Source organism: Oryctolagus cuniculus, chromosome 4 (assembly GCF_964237555.1).
Source record: "Oryctolagus cuniculus chromosome 4, mOryCun1.1, whole genome shotgun sequence".
NCBI lineage: Eukaryota > Metazoa > Chordata > Mammalia > Lagomorpha > Leporidae > Oryctolagus > Oryctolagus cuniculus.
The window spans coordinates 79,488,345-79,509,798 of record NC_091435.1 but is presented as its reverse complement, the minus strand read 5'-3'; the positions used below and the strand labels follow the sequence as shown (position 1 = coordinate 79,509,798).

General features: G+C 55.7%; 1 protein-coding gene across 1 annotated transcript in view; it reads left to right on the top strand.

Moving 5' to 3' along the window:
* Positions 1–21,454, top strand: part of ADCY5 (adenylate cyclase 5) — a 163,512-nt gene that overhangs the window by 96,386 nt on the left and 45,672 nt on the right. The window contains 2 exon segments of the mRNA NM_001082628.1: positions 5,035–5,184; positions 9,775–9,896. Of these exon segments, the coding sequence (NP_001076097.1) occupies positions 5,035–5,184; positions 9,775–9,896 (272 nt within the window).

Sequence of the window (21,454 nt, the reverse complement as noted above, 5' to 3'; positions counted from 1 at the left end):
CCTGAAACCCCAGCGCGCCCTTGCTGATCGCCCAGTGTGGTGTTCAGTGGGTGAGGGAGATGAACACTGAGGCACACCGAGCTTAGCGAAGCCAGTCGGAGCCCTATTGGGTTACTGTGCACCATCTTACCTGGATTTGTGCCGTCTGTTGCCATTGGCCTTCTGGCTGCAGGAGGATTCGGATTACACCAGGAGAGACCTGGGGGATTAGCACAGAAATGCTGCAGCAACCACTTGGTGATTACCTCGGGGCTGGGCTCAGAGCTGACTCCAGCCTCTCTCTGTGTCCTCGGAGCTGGCTCACTTATCAGATATGTGACTTGCAAATAATTCCTACTATTCTGTGGCTTGTCCTTTCCTTATCTTAACAGTGGCTTTTAAAAGAACAGATGTTCTTAATTTTTATGAGTCCGACTTAAAAAAAAAAAACACCAAATTTATGGATCATGCTTTTACAATTGTACATGAGAAATACCTGCCAAACTCCTGTTTTTTCTTCTGGAAGTCATGTAGGTATGGGTTTTGCATTTCAACCTGTGAACCACTCTGAGTTAGTTTTGTTCTTTTTATTTTATTATTTTAGATTTTATTTATTTGTTTCAAGGGCAGAGTGACAGAGAAAGAGAGAGGGAGAAACAGAAGGAGAAAGTTTTTCAATCCTCTGGTTCATGCAAATGGCTGCAACAGCCAGTACAGGCTAAACCCAGGTGCCTGGAACTCCCTGCTAGGTGTCCCACGTGGGTGCAGGGGCCCAGTTACTTCAGGCATTCTCTGCTGCTTTCCCAGGCACATTAGCAGGGAGCTGTATCAGAGGGGGAGCAGCCAGGACTCTACTGACACCCCAGTGTGGGATGCCGGAATCAGAAGCAGCAGCTTAACACACTGTGCCATGAGGCCGGCCCCTGTTTTTGTTTATTTTGTGAGATTTGTTTTATCATGTGGACGTCTGATTGTTATAGCACCATTTTTGAAAAGACTATTCTTTTCCCATTTCATTATCTCTCTATATAAGAGACTCTCCAAAAAGTTTGTGGAGAATACGTTATGAAAAGCTGCATGAATTCCAAAATTTTTATATGAAAACAAACTTACCTTTTAATTCCCTTTTCTACAAACTTTCTGAACTACCCTCCTAATTGTCAAAGATACAAGTGTGATATATGATCGTTGGATATCCTCTCCTGTTGGGGGCTGGTCTTGTCACTTTCTTGGCGGTGTCCTTTGAAGCACAAAAGTTTTGAATTTTGACCAAATCCAATTATGTGTTTTTTTCTTCTGTCATTGGTACTTTCAGTGCAGTGTCTAAGAACCATCGTGCCATCCGAGGCCATGAGCACTGACTGTGTTTTCCTTTCAGAGTGCTGGAGCTGCAGCTCTGCCACTTAGGTCTGTCATGTACCTTGAATGACCTTCTGTGTATGTTGTGGGGTGGAGTGCACATCACTCAGTCACTCAGTCACCCCAGTGTCACTTGTTCAAAAGCGTGTTCTTTCCCTACTGAATTATCTTGGTACCCTCATCAAAAGTCAACTAACCGTAAATACAAGGGTTTATTTCTGAAACTAAATTGTACTCCATTTACCTATATTTCTGCCCCCATGCCAGCCCGACATTGCTGTAATTACCATGGCTTTTACTAAGTCTTGAACTTGAACCCCAGCAGTCCTCAGCTTACGATGCTCAACGGCTTTGCTGAAGAACAGAAGCATGCGCATACAGCCATTCTGTTTTTCACTTTCAGTGTGGAAGTCAATAAAGTAGATGAGATACTCAGTACTGCATTCCAAAGCAGGCTTTGTGTTCGGTGATTCTGCCCAGTTACAGGCTAACGTAGGTGTTCTGAGCATGTTGAAGGTAGGCCCCGCTAAGCCATGATGTTCGTTAGGTTAGGCATGTTAAATGCACTTTCCTCTCCGAATGGGTTGACCAGGATGTATCCCCACTGTAAGTCAAGCAGCACCTGCAGTGTAGGTCTTCCAGCTTGGTCCATCTTTTTCTTGTTGCTCTGGTTGGGGTTGTGTTGCATCTGTAGGTCATTTGGGGGGAAAACTGGCGTCTGAACAGCATTACAATACATGAACATGACAGCTCTTCACTTACTTAGGTCTTCTTTTATTTCTTAAACCAGTATCCTGTAACATTCCCTGAACAGGTTCTGCTTTTTTAAAAAAAAAAATTACACATAAGTATTTTATGAGTTTTGGGGCTGTTTCAATGCTACTTAAAAATTTCACTTGCAGTTCTTCCTTGCTCCTATATAGAAATACAATTTCTTTGTATATGTTGACCTTGTATCTTATGACTTTTCTAAGCTTGCATATAAAGTGGTAGTTGTTTCGTGAATTCTCTTGGTTTTTCTGCATAGACAACCATGTGCCTACAAACAGAGACCGTTTACTTCTTTCTTTCCAATCGGGTGTCTCTCCTTCCTCTGGACTCATTGTGTGATCTGGAGCCTCTGGTATGATGCTGCACAGTGATGATGAGAGGGGACCACGGTGCTTTATCCCTGGTCCTAGGAGAAAACATTGAGTCTTTCACCAGTAAGTATGGTGTCAGCTGTAGGTTCTTGTATATGCCACTCACCAAATTAAATCTCTGTACTGTTTCCCACAGTGGCTGCACTAATTTGCTTCCCACTCAGAGTATGTACGAGTTCCCCTTTCTCCACATCCTTGCAAGCATGTGTTGCTCTCTGTCTAGGATAATAGCCATCCTGATAGGCGAGGTGACATCTCACTGTGGTTTTGAGTTGGCTTTCCCTGGTGACTGTAATGTTGAGCATTTTTTTTTTTCATGTATTTGTTCACCATTTGTATTTCTTCTTTGAGACCTGTCTGTTGATGCCTTTTGCCCATTCCTTTTTCTTCCAGAGAGTTATTTATGTATCTGAAAGTCACAGTTACAGAGAGAGAGGGAAAGACAGAGAGAAAGGGAGCTTCCATCCTTTTCCCATTTGGTAACTGGATTGGTTGGGTTTTTGTTGTTGCTGTTGTGAGTTTGAGTTGCTGATGCTTTTTTGATGTTAATCCTTTGTCAGATAGGAAGTGTGCAAGTATGTTTCTGTTGGATGTCTCTTCACTCTATTGATCGTTTCCTTCGCTGTGCAGAAGCTTCTGAGTTTGATATAATCTCATTTGTCTGGTTTTGCTTTCGTTGCTTTCCTTGAGTTTTTATCACATAGCTCCATGTTCTACAAAGTCATGCTGCTGTAGCAGAATACCTTAGACAGGGTGGATCTTAAACAGCAGAAAGGACATTCAAGACCAGCATGGTCAGTTTCTGGTGAGGGCCCTCTTCCAGGTTGCAGACACCTGAAGGAAGCAAGTTCTCATCTCTTCTTAGAAGGGCCCTCAGTCCATGCGTGACAGCGGCCCCTTCAGACCTGATTACTTCCTCAAGGGCTGCTCCTAACATCATCCCATTAAGTATTAGGTATTAGGACCTTTTCCTTTTTTTAGCATTTGTTTCTTCATTTGAAAGTAGAGCAAGCAAGTGAGCGAGTGAGAGAGATATTCTACATACACTTGTTGACTCCCCAAATGGCTACAACAGCCAGGACTGGACCAGGTTGAAGCCGGGAGTCAGCAACTCCATCTGGGTCTCATGTGGGTGGCAGGGACCCGAGTACTCGGGCCATCTTCTGCTGCTTTCCCAGGTACAACTGGCATGCTGATATGGGATGCTGGTGTTGCAGGCAGTGGCTTAACCCACTGTGTCACAGCGCTGGCTCCGGGCGTTACGTCCACACTCAGCTGGCCTGTAAGTTTCTGTGGGGCAGGGCTGCTCTTACCTTCTTGTCAGTAGGGTAGCTTTCTCTGTGCCTGTGTTCACATAAAATGACAGGGAGGGGAGCCGGGGCTGCCCAAGGACCCTGCGGGGTGGGGGGTGGGGTGGGACAGCACAGTACAGAGCTGTGGTGGGGAAGGCCTTCCCAGACAGACCCCTAGAGAAAGGGTGAGAACTGTTGCTGGTCGCTGCCAGGTGGCTAAGGCCCAGGGGAAGGCCAGGGGACCCAGCTGAACTGGGCCCTCCTCACCTCGGCACTTGGGACCAGCACAGGGCTCCTGAGAAGTACAAGGTGCAGAGGCCACTCAGAGCTCTCCTCCGGAGTAGGGACCAGGAATTGAGTTTTTGGAGGGAGTGACCGAGGTGCGGCTCAAAGCACCCACTGCCTGGAAGCCTGAAGCTTGGAGAGGCTCCCGTCCCCTGTGGTGCCAGGGCAAGGGTGGGGCTAGGATCCGTACACTCTGATTCCCAGGGGCTGTACCTGCAGGAGCCGTTTTGACTCAACACCAGTCTGCTGGGATCTGAAATGTGCTATCCGGCCTTGCTTTGGCAGGTTGTGTTGTCTGGTGTTTCGTGTTTCTCAGCCTTTCAGAATCCCAGTCCCACCTGCTGTGTGTGAGGGGCTGCTGTTTTGCCACACATACATCTCGTCCCCAAGGAGAAGGGGCCTGTGATGAGACACGTGTGACGGCAGCCATGTGCCAGTGGGCTCAGGGCAGTCAGGGAGCTTGGGGCTCATGCAGGGAAAGAATGGAAGGCAGGAGAGGATGAAGTTGGGCCTCGTGTGGACACTGACCCATGCTGGCCGGGCACCTTACACGTCTTTCATGGCCTACTGTATCTGGGTGGGGACCCGCTGGGTGGCCAGCCAGGCCTTTGGGCTGGAGCCCATCTCAGACAAGCAGAAGCTCTCCTGCTGTGAGGGCCACCCTTTGTCCTGTGCTGGACTTAACCACACCCCTGCCGCTCTCACAGCATCAGCCTTGGTACTATGGCTGTGTCTGGGATGACCAGTCAGTGACCCCCTGTCCTCAGGGGCCATCTGCCATCAGGGATCAGCTAGGCTTTGATGATGCCAGTAGGCCCAACTAGAGATTCTGGGCTGCACGGGGATGCCCTGGGCATTTGCTTGCTAAGATGTGGCTCAGGAGAGCTGTGCTTAAGGCCTGGAGAATAGGGGTCAGGTTTGCAGTGAGCAATGCCTGCACCAGGTCTGAGCTTGTGTCTGCATTTCTCCTTCTGCAGCTGGTCTCCAACGTCCTCATCTTCTCCTGCACCAACATTGTGGGCGTCTGCACCCACTATCCGGCCGAGGTCTCCCAGAGGCAGGCCTTCCAGGAGACCCGCGAGTGCATCCAGGCACGGCTCCACTCGCAGCGGGAGAACCAGCAACAGGTGAGTGAGGCCACCTGCCATGCACAGCTGGACTAGGGGGCTGTGTCCCCCCCCCCCGCTCCACACAGCTGCCTAGCCCCCTCCCTGGGTGGGGGAGATCCAGCCCACCAGGAGGGAGCCCAGCATCCTGGCTCTGTCCTGCCTGTCGCCCACTGTGGTGTCCCTGTGGTTTGCAGAGTCGAGGAACCAGGTGGCTCTCCTCTTCTCCTGGGCCCACCACCAGTGGGAGCAGTGAGAGCTGTCTGTGTCCTTACTGGGGTGAAGGTAGGAGGGAGAGGGGGACAGCCCTCTCAACCCTGGCTGCTGAACTCTGGGGTCTGGTTGATTCAGAGAAGGAAGAAGTCCTGTGTCGCCCCTCGAGCTCCTGGCTGGGCTGGGCAGCCCCATCAGAGGGCCACAGACCCCAGAAAGGGTTCCCCAGCAGCCCCTGGGGCAGAGAGACCTGCCCTGCCTGTAGCTTTCTTGGGTAGGAGTGGGTGGGCAGGGGACTGAGGGTGGTGTCAGGGTTCCAGCTGTTCCCCTCCTAAGGGACAGGGTCTTGGGTGGGGTTCAGGTCTAGGTCACCACGGCCTCCTCTCCTAGGGTAGACCAGATGGAGGCCTGGCCACTCTCGACAGTGTGGTGTTGCATAGGAGGAGAGAGTGGGTGGGTCTGCAGGGTGGCAGGGCTCCCCGGGACATAGAATAGGCATGACTTTTTTTCTCCTTTGTCTACCTGGTGTTTTATTTATGTTATTTTTCCCAAAGAAACTTTTTATTTAAGGAGTACAAATTCCTAAGTACAACTTTAGGAATATAGTTATTCTTCCCACAATATGCACACTCCCATCCCTCTTCCTCCTCCCTCTCCCATTCCCAGTCCCATTCTCCATTAAGATTAGTTTTCAATTAGCTTTATGCACTGAAGACCAATTTTATACTAAATAAAAATTTTAACAATTTGCACGCACACACACACACACACACACATCCCAAAAAAGAAAACTGTTGAAGAACAAGTTTTACAGTTAACTCTCATAGTACAACTTGTTGAGGACAGAGGTCCTGCACGGGGAGTTAGTGTACAGTGACTCCTGTTGTTAATTTAACAATTAACACTCTTGTGTATGACATCAGTGACCACTTGAGGCTCTTGACATGAGCTGCCTAGGCTATGGAAACCTTTTGAATCCACAATCTCTGTCAGTACTTAGACAAGGTCATAACCAAAGTGGGAGTTCTCTCCTCCCTTCAGAGAAAAGTACCTCCTTCTTTGATGACTTTTTTCCACTGGGGTCTCACTCACAGAGGTCCTTCATGTAGGATATTTTTTGCCACAGTCTTGGCTTTCCATGCCTGAAATGCTCGCATGGACTTTTCAGCCAGACCAGAATGCTTTAAGTGCTGATTCTGAGGTCAGAGTGCTATTTAGAGCGATTGTCATAGAATGAGTCTGCTGTGTGGACAGGCGTGACTCTTAGGAGAGTCTTAGGTGGGCCCAACTAGAGGGCCCACCCCCAGCAAACATGAGTGGAGCCTAAATGTGTGCCATCTGCCATCAGGTCTCAGGGCAGATGTGGGCATGGAAAGTCTGCCTTTGAGAAAATGCCCAGGACAGCAGTGGTTGCCTGGTCAGCTTGGAGCGTGTGCTGCAGCCACCTGAGCATAGCACAGTTCCACTGCCATGTCCTGGGTGGTTGCAGTGACATGGCTGGTGGCATGGAGGCCACTGAGCGACAGTAAAGCCCCTTGATGTCGCCCTAGACCCTGCCCATCCCTACTTCCCCACCAGCACTAACACTGTGGCCTCTGTGTCTTACTGGAGTCCTTCCATGCCTGGGCTCCTGGTCCAGCTTCCTGAAGGAAGCCCTTGCCCAGCACTGTGCCAGGGCCATGCCACTGTCCTTTGTTGACAAGCTCCAGCATTCAAGGACACCCTGTCTCATCCCTGTCCCAGGCCCTGGTGTCCCCTGAGCTCAGGTTGAGCTTCCTCCCTCTTGTGTTTCAGGGAGCGTCCCCTGTCACTTGTGAGCCTCGTCCCTTCTCCAGGAGAATCACCATTTCACAGCTTAGCATCATTTGCTTGCTTGGGCCCTGGTCTGTGATCCCAAGCACCCAAGGATTTTGGGGACACAGTGAGAGCCAGAGCATGGGCGAGAGATGGCTTGCTCCCTGGGGACAGGCACTTCCCAGCCAGCCAGAAAGAGCTGCTGGGCTTGCTGGGGACAGATTCCTGGGGGCCACCTGGCACATGGACTCAGCATTGTTACCCCGGATGCCTCCTGCCCGGCCCTCGGCCCTCAGGCCCAGACGTAGCGATGCCGGCAGGAGGCCTCTCGTGAACCTGAGCGGTTTGTGGCATACATTCTCCCAGTTGTCCTGCGTTTTCACAGAACTGTGCTTCCACTCATGGTTCTTGTACCAGGAGCTGTTTGCTGATGCTTGGGGGGAGCCAGAAGCACCCTTGGGGAGCATCCTCCTTCACGCATCAACAAGTGCCCCCAGCAGAAGGTCCTGGGCTGTGCTCTGGACAAGACCCAGTGCCTGTCCCCAAAAAGGGAGGCTCAGTTACCAGCTCATCCGTGTGCAGGGCAGTCAGGGCTCGAGAGAAGGCCTGGGGGGAGGGTGGTGCTGACAGCAAAGCTGGCCCTGTCTCCCCACCCCACCCCCAGAAGGACCATGAGTCACATGCAGAGGCAAGGAAAGTTTGCTCCCAGAAGTTTGGGGAATGCCTGAGGCTCACATCCTCTGGAGTGGGGCACAGATTGAATTCAGGGCTGCTGGAGAGGAGGAGGAAAACACAGGGATGAGCCACATGGAAACCTTGAAGCCAGGCCTGGGGCTGGTCCTGGACGCTTCTGCAGAAGGTGACACGTTCTGGACTTAGAAAGGGCAGCAGGAAAGGAGAACCTGACAGTGGACACCAATGTGGAGGCTGCCCTGATGGTCCAGGCTGGCCCTGCAGGTGGCCCCAAGGAGGCTGGAGGGAGGAGAGAAAAACAGGCAGGCCAAGGTTGGCGGCGGTGCCAGTGAGAGATGTAGACACAGGAAGGAGGCTCCCAGTGCAAGAGAAGACAGAGTGACTGCGGTGGTGCAGAAGAGTCCACATTGATGTGGCTGCTGTGGCCGGGGCAATGTCTGGTAGGGCAGTGACAGGAGCATTTGGCAGAGGTCGGGGCTACACAGACAGCGACGAGGACGGGGGAGTGTGTGACCAGAGCAATGTGACCCGAGTCCCAGAGCCATGGGAGAGTGCACATGGGCAGTGGAGGAAGGCACAGAGCAGAGCAGACAAATGTGAGAGCCCCATTGGCCCCGTCCAGGAGGGCGGGGCCTGAGGGGCGAGAAGGGAGCCTCCCGCAGTGGGGTCTTGCCCTTGTGCCACAGGAGGGGAAGGAACCTGGAGAAGAAGAGCCCTCGGCCGATGAGGATGTGGGTGGGTGGGAGTGAGATGGTAAGACGCTGTCCAGACCCCTGGGGGTCGGGGGACAGCCAGCCAGGAGACAGGGTGGTGGAGGAGACGCTTAGAGCTCCGAGGGCAGGAGTGGCTGGAAAGGGGACAGACATGGGGATATTTGTTTAAGACCAGAGGAGGCGGGGGAAGCAGAAAAGACACAGAAGGCAGAGAAGAGTCTCAGGGCCACCAGGAAGGGGACCCCAGCTTCCAGGGCAGAGTGAAGGTCTGAACATGGAGGGCTGGGGGCCGCCAAGACGAGTGCCAGCATTGTGCAATCGGACCTGGCAGACGACCTGCTGCAGGGTGGCTGTGGAGGCCAGAGGTGGGGACCGCTCCGTGCCGTGGCAGCTGGACATCTCGGAGCAGGGTGGGCCTGGGGAGCACTCCGGAAGAGGGCAAAATCCAGACCCCATAACAGGTGACAGGCCCTCCACAATGTCCCCTTACCCTCCCCTGTTCTTTCCCACGGCCTCTCTTGCTAGTTTCGACTTCTTGGTTCCTAACAGGCAGCCTGCTCCCCTCCCTCCAGGGCCACTGTGCCCCTCCTCCCTACCCCATCCTTCCGGCCCCCATGAAGCCGTCTTGGACCATGCCACATGCCCCCAGCCTAGATCAGGGGTCCCTGTTCAGTGCTCGCCCCCCACGGCCACACCACTGGAAACCTTGTGAGGAGGACCCTGGCCTGTCTCTCCCTGGTTACAACTCTCGGCAGCCAGAAAGATGGCTGGAACACAGTAGGTGCTCAGTAAACCCTTGATGACAGAATGAATGTCGCTGAATGCTCTCAATAGCCCGTGTCTTCCTTAACAGCCGAGGTGCCTGGTGCTCAGAGTAGTTCTGTGACTTTGCCCCCAGGCCACACAGAGTCTCGGGAGACACCAGGCTCTAACCTGAGCTGCTCAGTGCGTGGGTTCACCAGGGCTGCTTCTCCCCGGCAGCATGCAGCAAGCTCAGCATGAGGACTGGCAGTGTCTCCAGGACATGGGAGCCCCAGGGAGCCCTGGGCCCCCCAATCCCAAAGACCCCCCCAGACAGGGGTTAGCCCATGAAACCCAGGGGAGCCTGAGAGGTTTCCCAGGGCGCAGGTGTGGAGGAGAAGGGCACTCGACAGGCAGCAGAAGACGTGGTGGTGCGAGCATCTGTTTCCCTCCCCAGGAGCGGCTCCTGCTGTCCGTCCTTCCCCGCCACGTTGCCATGGAGATGAAAGCAGACATCAATGCCAAGCAGGAGGATATGATGTTCCATAAGATCTACATCCAGAAACATGACAACGTGAGGTACGGCGGGCATGAGCAGGGGTGGGGGCGTTGGGGGGAGACTGGGCCCCGAGGGAGGCGGCTCTGGGTCCTGTGGTGTGGTCGCTTTGAGAGGGTGTTGTCTGCAGATGCCAGCCCTGCCCCTCCAGCTCTGCTAAGGGAATGACCATGGTGTCTTGTTTGACTCTGCGGTGGGGGCAATGAGGCTGCGGGGAGAAGACAGGGAGAGGAGGAGGAGGGAGGAAGCCAAAGCCCCAGCTGTTCAGAAGGAACTGGTAACTTGACAGCGGACAGAGCATGGACTGGGGGCCCACAGCTACCCTGACCATCACAAGCTTGACACCATCCAGCCGCTCCATGCCTCCCCAGCCAGTGCATGCCAAGCACCGTACCATCTTCCCACAGATCCGCCCCATGGCGCCCCAGCTTACAGATCCGGCTCAGAGTGGCTAAGGTTCCCTGGCCAGGAACGGCAACACCAAGGCCCACCCATGTGGGCCCACTCCTCTCACCGTGTCTTTGCTGCCTCCCTAGGCAGAAGCGGCCGACAGCAGGGATGTGTAAACAGATGTAGATTAATAGAGTGCAAAATCTGCTTATGAGTTCCACAGGGACAGACGTGGTGCAGCCGCTGTCCGCCAGCACGGCGTCCTGGAGAGCCTGGTAATCCTCCTGTAGGCCTAGGAAAGGAGTTCAAGAGTTACTTTCTCCTTGGGAAGGTGTTCCTGAGTTCTGGGGCTCCTCTAAGATTGGGTCAGGACCACCCAGGGAGGCTTTGGCTGCAGTTTCAGCAGAGGTTAAGTGGAATGACACAGATGGTCCTGCACACCTGTGGGCACACACACGCATGCATACATGCACCTACATATGCACACACATGCATGCGTGCACACACATGACCACACAAGCACATACATATGTGTACACATGCCCACATATACTCTTGCATGCAACACATGCATACACGCCCGTGCATGCACACCTCCATACACATAAAGCAATACACATGCACACATGTACACATGTGCACAATGCACACATAAGTATGCACACATTTTCACATGCACATGTACACACATGCACATATACACACACACACACACACCCCTTGAGGTGAGGCCAAGGGCAGCAGGGCGAGGGAGTGCATTTTCTCCTGCAGAACGAGTATCACTACCCAGTCCTCACATGTGCCTGGGGTCCAAGCGTGTCATTTCTGCCTTGGGTGTCCTCCATCTGTCTCTCAAAAGCCTCTGCAGAAAAACAGACATGCACAGCACACATGTCCTCTGTTTGCAGAGTCCCCCAGCTTGCTGCTATGTTGGGCAGGGACGGTACAGCCAGCAGCAGTCTAGGCCTCCCAGGGAAGAAGGCTGCCCCGGCCTGATCTCCTGAGGGAGCTGCAGGCAGCTGGGCCGAGCCCAGAGAGGGCAGTGGAGTCTGTGGCTGCACTCCTGGACGTGAGCCTGGCCAGTGAGCACGGAGCTGCCGGCCTCCCTGGTGCTCTCCCTCCCAGCTGCCTCTGTGCTCCCGTGGTGGAATAATCCCTAATAATCCTGGGCCTCCTTCCTCGGGCTGGCTTCCATCCAGCCTCTACGCCCTGGGCGCTCAGATACCCACTAATCCTCTCGGCAAACACAGGAGGTTGGCGCCACTATCATCCCTGCCCTGCGGGAGAGGAAACTGAGGCACGGCTACTGAGTAAGTGTGCTGGACCCCATAGCTAGTTAGGCGGGAGAGGTGCCCTGAAAGCTCCGTTTCACCCAGCCTGCCTCCTGGGTGGTTGTTTTCCTTGCCCAGGAGTGGGGAGTGCACATGACGATTCTGGGCTGAGAAGACCCGGGGAGCCCTCAGGCCAGGAGGACACTCAGAGGGAAGGCGTGGCTTCCCGAGGGTGCCTGTGCCTGTGCACCTGCGCCTGTGTCACCGGGGAGTCGGCAGGGGCACTTCCTGTTCAATAACAACCTGTGAGATCCCAAGTTCAGGTGGGAAGGGGCGGCCTGCCAAGTGGTCCCCGAGCTCCGCCCTCTGCAAGTTCCTCTCTTGGTCCTGCCTTCCCACCTCAACGCCCTGGCACTGTCCCCTGCTGGGCACGGGCAGAGGTGCTGTCAGCTCGGCAAGAGTGTTCCGCAGCATTCCCCAAGTCCTCAGTGGAACACAGGGGACACCCAGAAAAAACTTCCCGCTGAGAAGCAGCCGCCACCGCAGGCGCAGGCACTTGGCCGGCTCCCCTGGCCACCTCTGCATCCCTGCCTGGTCCTCTGCCCGCCCCCGACTTCATCTTCCCTGAGGCCAGTCCATCCCACTTTGCCCGAGGTTACTGGCTCTTGGCCCCCAGCCCTCCACCAAGGGGGTTTGGCTAGAGGGGCTGGGCCAGGCCTCCCTCAGGGGTCACCTCCAGGTGGTGGCTTTGGGTCAATCAAAACATTGTCCTAATCACACAGCGGCCTGTCCATGTGCAGGACAAGAGTCAGACGCCAGCCACGGGAGGGGTGTGGGGGGTGTCTGTGTCCAGGCAGTGCCAGGATCAATGACAGCAATCAGGAAGGAGATGAAAGCAGAGAGAAACCAAGATGCCGTAATTTTCCTGGGGACAGAGGTGATTCCGACTCTGCAGCTGCCAGGGAGAGAGGTGCTGGCATACATCAGAGCCGGCTTCAGGCAGTCACACAGATGTCCTATGGGGCCCTCTGACGCAGGCCCTGAGTGACACCGGCTGCAGCCCTGGGGGGAACATGGCCTCTCCCAGGCCTGCTTTGGAGCTGGTTCTTTGCCTGAGGTTGCACGGTGACATCAGCATTTAAAGACACGCTTTGCAAGGCGCAGGCTCCTGCAGAGCCCGTGGGGTGCAGAGGTTAGCAGCCCCGCGCCTCCTCCCAGCTCTGCTGTTCCCTGGCCGTGTGGCCAGGGCCGGCTGCAGGCACTGAGCCACTCTGAACCTGAGTTCCCTCACCCATCCTAGGATGGGAAAAGTAGGTGGCATCATGCGGGCGAGTGCTCAGTGTGAACTCTGGCACATGACAAGTGTTCTGTCACTGGGAGCTGCTACTGTGTGGCTGCTGTGATTTTTATGATTATCACACTCAGGTCAACCAAGTGCAGCCTGGGGACTCTGGCCGGGGAACGGAGGGCGAGGAGTCGCGCTCGTCAGTCCTCTGTGGAGCTGTAATATTTAGAGAGGGCGATGACAGGCTGTCCTGCAGCCCTGCGGAGAGCAAGGCCACACCAGCAATAAATCAGCTAGGCAGCACCATCCGAGGACGGGAGAGACTGATGAGGTGTCAGGGCAGAGGGCTTGACCTGGGCAGGGCAGGGGATGGACCGGAAGCCCTGTTCCCTGTGGCCACGTTCCCCTTGGCCCTAAGCAGGAGGGCTGTGTGAAAGGCGGCTCCGAAGGCAGCAGCCAAGGACCAGCCAAGGAACTATGAGGGTCTGGGTGCTGAGCCACCATTGACTGTGTATGGAGGCAGCAAAGGGCCAGGGACCTCTGGAGATACCCCAGGTGCCTCTCCTGCCTCATGTGAATGACACATGGAGATGATCAGCCCCTCTGGCTAGGTGGCCAGGATACCAGCCCTCCCACTCACCCCCCCCCCCCCAGAAACCTGAGGTCCCCAGGACGTGCCAGGAGGAACGAGGGAGGTCAGTTAGTCTCCAAGGGGCAGGGGAAGAGGTAGTCCAGGGAAAGCATCATGCCAGGGTCATGGTCAGAGCCAGCACCTTTGGGCCACGCTTGCCAAGTGTTCACCACCATGAGCACAGTAGGACAAAGTGTGCTTTGACAGACTGGCTGTCACCCAGCTCTGCCACTTAGTCATGGCAGGGACCTGGGCAGGTCACTCAATTTTTTTTTTAGATTTATCTTATTTATTTGAAAGTCAGAGTTAGAGAGAGGGAGAGATCCTCCATCTGCTGGTTCACTCCCCCAGATGGCCACAAGGACCACGGCTGAGCTAGACTGGAGCCAGGAGCTTCTTCCAGGTCTCCCATGGGGGAGCAGGACCCAAGCACTTGAGCCATCTTTTGCTGCTTTCCCAGGCCATTAGCAGGGAGCTGGATTGTAAGTAGAGAAGCTAGGACTTGAACCGGTGCCCATGCAGGATGCCAACACCACAGGCAGAAGCTTTACCTGCTGCGCCACAGTGCGGGACCCTGAGCCTGTTTTCTCACCTGTAACCTGGGGACAGCCTTGCCCATTCACTCATCCATCCATCATCTCGCGTTTCACCTCTGCCTCAGTGGGTGGGGACCACCAGCCACACCCCAGCACCCTGAGCTCCAGGCAGGGAGTGTGGTGTGACGTAATTTAAGGTGGTGTAGCTTCCCTTCTACGGGAGAAGACACACACCACACACTGCGTGATGAGTCCTGAGTGCCATCGTCCCCCGCCTGCCCGGTGCTGGCACTCTGAGTGGTAGTGGCCAGGAGCCAGGGACTCTGCAAGGGGCAGCTGGGAGACAGCTCGCCACTCGGCCTCTCGCCTGCCATGGTGACAGGCAGGCACAAAGGAGCAGAGTCGCAGGAGCCCCGGGCTTCCTGCAGGGCAGCCAGGTGGGTGTCTGTCCACTGAAGACTCAGGAGGCAGGGCAGACCACCGGGAAAGAGTCAGGGCCAGCTAACCCAATGTCCCAAAGGTTTCAGGGGACAGGGAGCGCCCTGGCCAGGCCTGGGTGGACATGGAAGGATTCTGACTTCACAGGAACCCCTTCTGAATGAGATTGACCACCACCTGACTGTTCTGACCCGTTAACATAGGCCCCTAGGCCCTAAGGGTTGTATGCAGAGGATGGGCCACTCTTAGTTGTGTAGCGGGAGGGAAGGCTGCCTACTGCAGGGGGCGCTGTGCCCTGCCGCAGAAACTGGACACCACCCTCCGCCTCGCAGGTTCACAGCGTGCATTAGCCTCCTTCTCAGGCACGCAGGAGCACTGTGGGGGCAGCATCTGGAGTCTTGGCTGAGGGGCTGCAGAGCCCGTGTGGATGTGAGGACCGCAGCCCCTCAGTACACAGGGTGCGGAGGCGGCCTGCCCTGTCCTGGCTCCTCCCCCGCCTGCTACTTTCCCCAGGCTGTCCCCGACATTCCCTCTTTTAAGGTTGTTCTCTCCTCTCCCGTCTCCTTCAAGGACTTGGCTGTGTTCCCCAGGTTGCTCTGGCGTCTGGCTCAGCCACGCGTGGTTCTGAATTACAATGACCGTGCGACTGGGGCTGAGATGCTCGGATGCCCGTGGGCGGACGGGGGCCCCCTGTGGGCGGCGCGGCACGTGACACCCGCGTGCCTGCCTGGAGCACGCTCCTGAGAGCCAGGGCGTGCACCTGCTCCCTTGCCAGTGGCAAACGTGCTTCCTTCCTGAGCTGCCGGCCGCCATGTGCCAGGCTCGCGAACGGAATGTCCAGACCCCACGGTGAGACAGGGAGGGAGTGGCCTGGGAGACCAGCAGCCGGCTGGGGCAGTCCCTGGGGTGGGGTCTTCATAGAAATGAATGAGTTGTTTCAGCTCTGGTGAAGCAGCTGGGGCCTGAATTGTAACCGGCAGCGGCTGGGCAGTGAGCTGTCCAGTTGCTTAGACTACACCTAAGCCATCCGTCTCCCCATCCATCTCCAGAGCTGTTCTTTGTCTTCCCCAGAGCAACTTCTGTCCCCCTCGAAGCCTCCTGGAAACCAGAACCTGCTTTTTGCCCTGTGGTTCTACTGCTCGAGGCCCCATGTTCTGTACCTGTGCTCTTCCTGACGGCTCATCTCACAGTGTCCTCGGGTCCAGCCATGTCCCAGCACTGCAGGATCCCTTCCCCTCCCGGGCTGAACACCCCACCCCTGTGTGTGTGGACAGCACTGCTGGTCCGTGTGTCCATCGCTGGGCACAGGGCTTGCTCGTGCTGTCTGGCTGTTGTGAATTGTGCTGCTGGGGGGTGTTCAGATCCTGTCCATGTCTGCTTGTAACCCTTCTGGGTAGGTGCCCACAAGTGGGACTTTCTTTGAGTTTTGAAGGAGCCCCCCAGCTGCTTGCCACAAGGGCTGTGCCATTTGACCTCCCTCCCAGTAAAGCATGAGGGGTCCAGGCTCTTCCTCACTGGGGCTGGGTCCTGACCAAAGGCCTGGGCTTGTCCTGGGAAGCAAAATGAGGATGGGTGGGGGTGGAGCTGGCAGCCAGTAGGTTTGGACTGTGTCTGTCTCTCTGGACTCTAAGCAGGAATCCTGGCAGAGACAGGAGGGAGAGCAGACAGAGCAGAGGCACTGGCCAGTTGGCCGAGTTCGGCTGTGTCTTGGAAACTACTGGAATCAATTGATGTGTGATTCTGAGTCTAGTACAAATTCAGACATGGAGAGGGGTGTTTGGAGCAAGTCACGGAAGACATCCTGGAGAGAGAAGTGTCCGAATCAGGGCCTCAGAGAAGAATGTTATTTGTTTTCCACTGCTTGTTGTTTTTTGGATTTTTTTTAAAAAGATTTATTTACTTTATTTGAAAGGCAGGGTGACAGAGAAAGAGAGACATCTTCCATCTGCTGGTTCACTCTCCAAATGGCCATAACAGTCCAGGCTGGGCTAGGCCAAAGCCAGGAGCCTGGAACCCCAAGTAGGTCTCTCAATCGTGGGAGCAGGAGCCCAAGCCCTTGGGCCATCTTCCACTGCCTTCTCTGCACTTTAGGAGGGAGCTGGATTGGAAGAGCAACAGCTGGGACTTGAACCACTGCCCATATAGGGTGCTAGTGTGGATAGGCAACAGCTTAACCCGCTGTGCCACACACCAGTGCACTTTCCACCTTTTAAAATCAAACATTGTACTTTCCAAAGCATTATGTCCCTGGGAGCACTATGAGAAAATAAGAGCAGTACAGAGAAGAAATAAAAGCACTCCCAGCCTCTCGGGCCCGTGGCCGCTCGCCGGGGCAGGTCCTGGTGCAGATCTTTCCTCCTTGGTGTGCTACTCCTTTGGGACGCACATCTCCAAGTCTCTTGGGACTCCAAGCACAGAGTCTCCCTGGGAGCTGTAAGGTGCTCCACTGTATGGGTGGTAGGGCTGGGCAGAAGTAAGATCAAGGGACTTGGGGGATGGGATATGGCCTGCAGGGTCCCCAGGAGCTAGTAAAGTGGACCCCTGCCTGTCTGGGCCCAGTGGTGCTGGTCAAGCTGTCTGAGCCCCTCCTCTTGGCTTCCAGCTGCTGCAGGAAGCGTCCCCAACCCTGCAGGCATCCCCCAGCGTGTTCAGCATCCTCTCCTGGCCGGCACCCAGCCAGTGCCCTCAGATGGCTCAGCGCTGCCCCAGTTCCTTTGCCCGTCCCTAACGTTTTCCTACCAGCTCTCTTGGGAAACAGCCTCTGGGATCTCTTGTTGGCCAGGTGTCTAAGACCACACCTGACTGTGCTCACTCACCTCGTGGAGGCGATGACTCATTGCTCCTGCTTTGCCTGATTAGGGTTCTGTCCCCAGATGACCCTCCTGCTTGGATGACTTGGAGCAAATGGAGGGGACATGCTGGAAAGGTCAGCCCTCTTGGTCTAGAAGAGGCAACGGGCTGATCCAGAACCAACCGCTGTGGCCTCCCTGGCCCACACACCAGGGTCCTCCAGGTGCTGCCTGCCCTGCCAATCCCTGCTGCCCCTGCACCCCCGCTTCCTCTGGGCCCAGCATCCTGGGAGTTGGCTGAGACTTTCCCACCCCCGGCTGTTTTTGAGAAGTAGAGTTTGAGTTGTAGACGGGCACCTCTAGCAGTGCCGAGGGCTGCAGGGGATCAGAGGAGCAGCTGTCAACACCTGCCCACGGGGAGACCTCGGCCCTGGGTGTCCGGTGATAGGGCAGGAGGCAGGTGGCTCTCTGCTCAGGAACAGCGTCGTAGTCACAGGGCATGCTGGCAGCAAGAGGGGACGACCTGGGGGAGATGTGCTCTGCCAAAACAGCTGGGACAAGGCTGAAGGGCTGTGTGGTCCCTGGGACCAGGAGGCCAGTGAGCCTGGATGACACTTCGTAGACTACTGAGCAGGTGTGCTCGGCCAGTGTGGACCCTTCCCTGGCCACTAGGCACCAGCCATGGAGGCCTGGGTCCCTTGCCAAGCTGAGCCCTCAACTGGGCATTCATCAATGCGTTAGCACCTTGCTGTGCACTTGGGCTTGGCGCAGCTGTGAACCAGCCTTCAGGAGCACCAAGGAGCCGCTCAGGCAGAAGCAAGTCTGCCCAGCAGAACACACGGACCTTGAAAAACAGGAGCCTCCGGAAGGGACAGCCACTAAACAGCATCGCCAGCCCAAACAGCTGGGGACTGGGACCTTGCCTCTGAAGGCAGGTGGGGGTGGGGGAGCTGCCGAGTGTCGACGACTCTGCAGGAGGGGCAGTGGCAGGGTTTACAGTCTGGACCCCGAAGACCCAATCGAGCTTCCCCCCGGCCTGGCTCAGAAGTCCTGCTGTGAGTGACCTTCCTGGCCGGTGATGGCACCTGCTTCTCCCTGACTCAGCAGCTGGTGAAAGCCTTAAGAGGAACCCTGACAGACGGCCAGGTTTCCCAAGCTACGTGGAGGCGCCCACACAGCCCTGGTTTCCCACGTCTCCTGGCCCAGAACCAGGAGGCTGCCTGTGTCCTTGGCCGCCAGGCAACCGCTAGTGCGTGAGTAGTGCTGGGCCCTGGGCCTCACCGGCTCCGGCGTCTCAGGTGCTGGGCCTGGGACTACAAGAGGCCCCTCGGGGGGTGGGGGAAGCAGTGGAAAGAAAGCACTAGTTCTGCCTCTTTCTTGCTCAGAAGCCACACACACTCTCTTTGTTTCCACAAGTAAGTGTCCGTCTCTATGGAGGGCTGAGCTGGGCCCCGCTAAGAGGTGGGCTGAAGGCCTGCACCCTGGCACCTGTGAATGTGACCTCATTTGGAAACAGGATCGTTGCAGATGAAATCAAGGCAAGATGAGTTTGTATTGGAGAAGGGCGGGCCCTGGTCCCTGTCAGTGGAAAATGCCGTGTGAAAGCACAGACTCCGGGAGAACGCCAGTGGAGGGCAGAGAGAGGCTGGATTGGCAGCTGCAAGCCGAGGAACACCAAGGATTGACAGCCACCAGCAGCAGCTAGGAAGATGCGAGGGAGCTACGCAGAATGTGACCCTGCCCACACCTTGGTCTCCCACGTCCAGTCTTCTGAACCTGGAGGAAACACTTCCCTGGGTTCTCAGCCACCCAGCGTGCAGTAGTTTGTTCCGACCGCCCCAGGAAACCACTGTGTGCACCTGCTCTGTGTGGGGTGTTGTGCTAGGTGAGGGAGGAAGGGCCCGCCCTCCTGCAGCCTGTTCAGTTTCAAATGTCATAGGCACTGGGATTTAGCCTTGCAAAAATCTCTCCCTCAGAGTTCATGTCCTAGTGAGGGGAGACAGACAGGAGCGTAATGATATAACCCCAATCGATGAATTGTACAATTCCCCCTTTATCTCTGGGGAATCCAAGGTCTCCAGTGGATGCCTGAATCTGCAGATCCCCGGATATGCGATGCTTTCTCCTACACTTAACATTTCTGTGATGCACTGCCACACATTTCAGCTTCTTGGCATATCCAGATCGCTAGAGTCACTCATGCACGTTGGGGCATTATTAACTAAAATAAGGGTTACTTGAACACTGTGATCCTAGGACAACCGAGATGGCTAAGTGACTGACAGGCAGGTGGCGTATCCAGCGTGGATACGCTGATTCGTGGGATGCCATAAGATTTCACATGCCGCAATTTACGGTTTATGCATTATTTATTGCCAGAATTTTCCATGTCACATTTTGGACTGTGCTGGACCACGGGTAACTGAAATTGTGGAAGGTGGAAGGTGGAAGGGGGAGACAGAGGCTGCTGCTTAGTAAGTGGTGCGAGGTGCAGTGGTGAGAAGGGGGCAGACGTGGGGAGGCGTGGTGGATTTCCTTGAGAAGGGGACATGTAAACCAGGGCAGTGGGTCTCCACCCTCCTGCACCTCATGATCACCAAGGAGGCCCCAGCCCCAGGTCCCTCGCCATAGCATGCTCCCAGAGGATTGCAACAGGAGCTCTGCTCTGCTTGGTGCTGGTCCAGGGGCAGTCCTGACTCTGGGGGTCTCAGCAGCCCTCAAAGCCAGGCATTTGCTGCACAGCCTCAGTCAGACCCAGGGTGGCCCGGCCCCACTGTGTTTGATGCTAACCAAGGAGACACTCACGGTACGCAGCACATGGCTCCTTTGCTGTTGATCTGGACTCCAGCTGTGTCGGTTTTCATTTCCTGGGGGATGAAGAATGGCCGAATGGCAGGTGCTTTTCCACACACGGGAGAGGCCCTCATCTCCCTGGGGATGGGGCAGGCCAGCACGGGGTCTGCACGCTCTGTCCCTGGACCTGCCAGACGCCCCCCAGAGCCCGTCTGCGAGGCCAGGCACCAGTGCTTGTGGGGCCCCTGTGTTCCTTTTCATCTTCTGACCCCGGCCCCTCCTAGCCACCTAGGCTGGAGCAGCCCGCTGATGCCCCCAGACCTAGCAGGCCCTGCCCCTGCTCCATCGCTCCCTGCCCTGCTGCTTCTCTTCCTCTCGGTTGCTGCACCTCCTGTCCCTCTGCCCCGTTTCTCCCACTCTTTATGACCTTCCTTCTTCCTGCAGTTGCCTTTGCTGATCTGGGCTGGGATCAGATTGCGCTGAGAAGGCTGGGAAACAGCACTGGGTTCAGGGCCCCGGGAGCTCCTCGCCTGTGCCCCCGGGGTGCATTCCCTGGTGGCCCATTCTATTTCCACTTCCTCGCGTGGCTCACCTTGTATGAGCTGGCCGACAGTGTCTCCGCTCAGTACCTGCCCACGGCCACCGCAGCCCAGCACAAGCTGCCTACGGCAGCCCACAGCACGCCTCCGTCTCCCTGTGCCCATAGATAATGCCAGGGCATTGGATTATGCTCTCGTTCGCTTAAGAGGACCGGAGAACCGACAGACAGCATCCCAGGCATTCCACTCCTGCATCCTGGAGCCAGGTTGCCTGTGTTTTCTGAGCCAATGACTCGACTTTGCTTTCTCTGAATTTTCCCAGCCATTATAGACAGTTGCTGACCTCACGGGTGTGGCTGGGACATGTGAGTGAGTTAACACTCACCAAGAGCTTAAGTCTGATTGTTCAATCAGGTATGGTGAGGCCGTTGGATCAGGAGACCGACAGGGCTGTCACTCACGTTTCCCCTGGGGAGGCACCAGGGTGGGTCAGGAGGCAGAGGGAGAAAAGGAGAAAAACAGGCGGGCGCCTCTAGGTGGTTCCGGAGGGAAGGAGTAGGCGAGGCGGGGTGAGGAGGCTTGTGATTGGCCAGTGGGAGTATTTTCATCCAGCTGCAGGGGTCGGGGCTATCCCACCTCCCTGGTGCCCTGGAAGCCAAGGCAAGGGGATGTTGGTCTGCATTTGCCCAGGACTGGTTTGCAAGTGGAAGGTACACTCCAGAGCCAAGTTGCAGACTGTCTATAGGAGTTGGCTCGCCCTTGGAGGAGCTGCCTCCCCACCAGGAGTCCATCTCAGACATCAGAACCTCATCGGTGGGTGCACTGTTTCAGCCAGACAGGGGGCGTACACAATAAGTGTTTGGGGTGATGGATATGTTAATTAGCTTGATTCAGTCATTCCATGCTGCA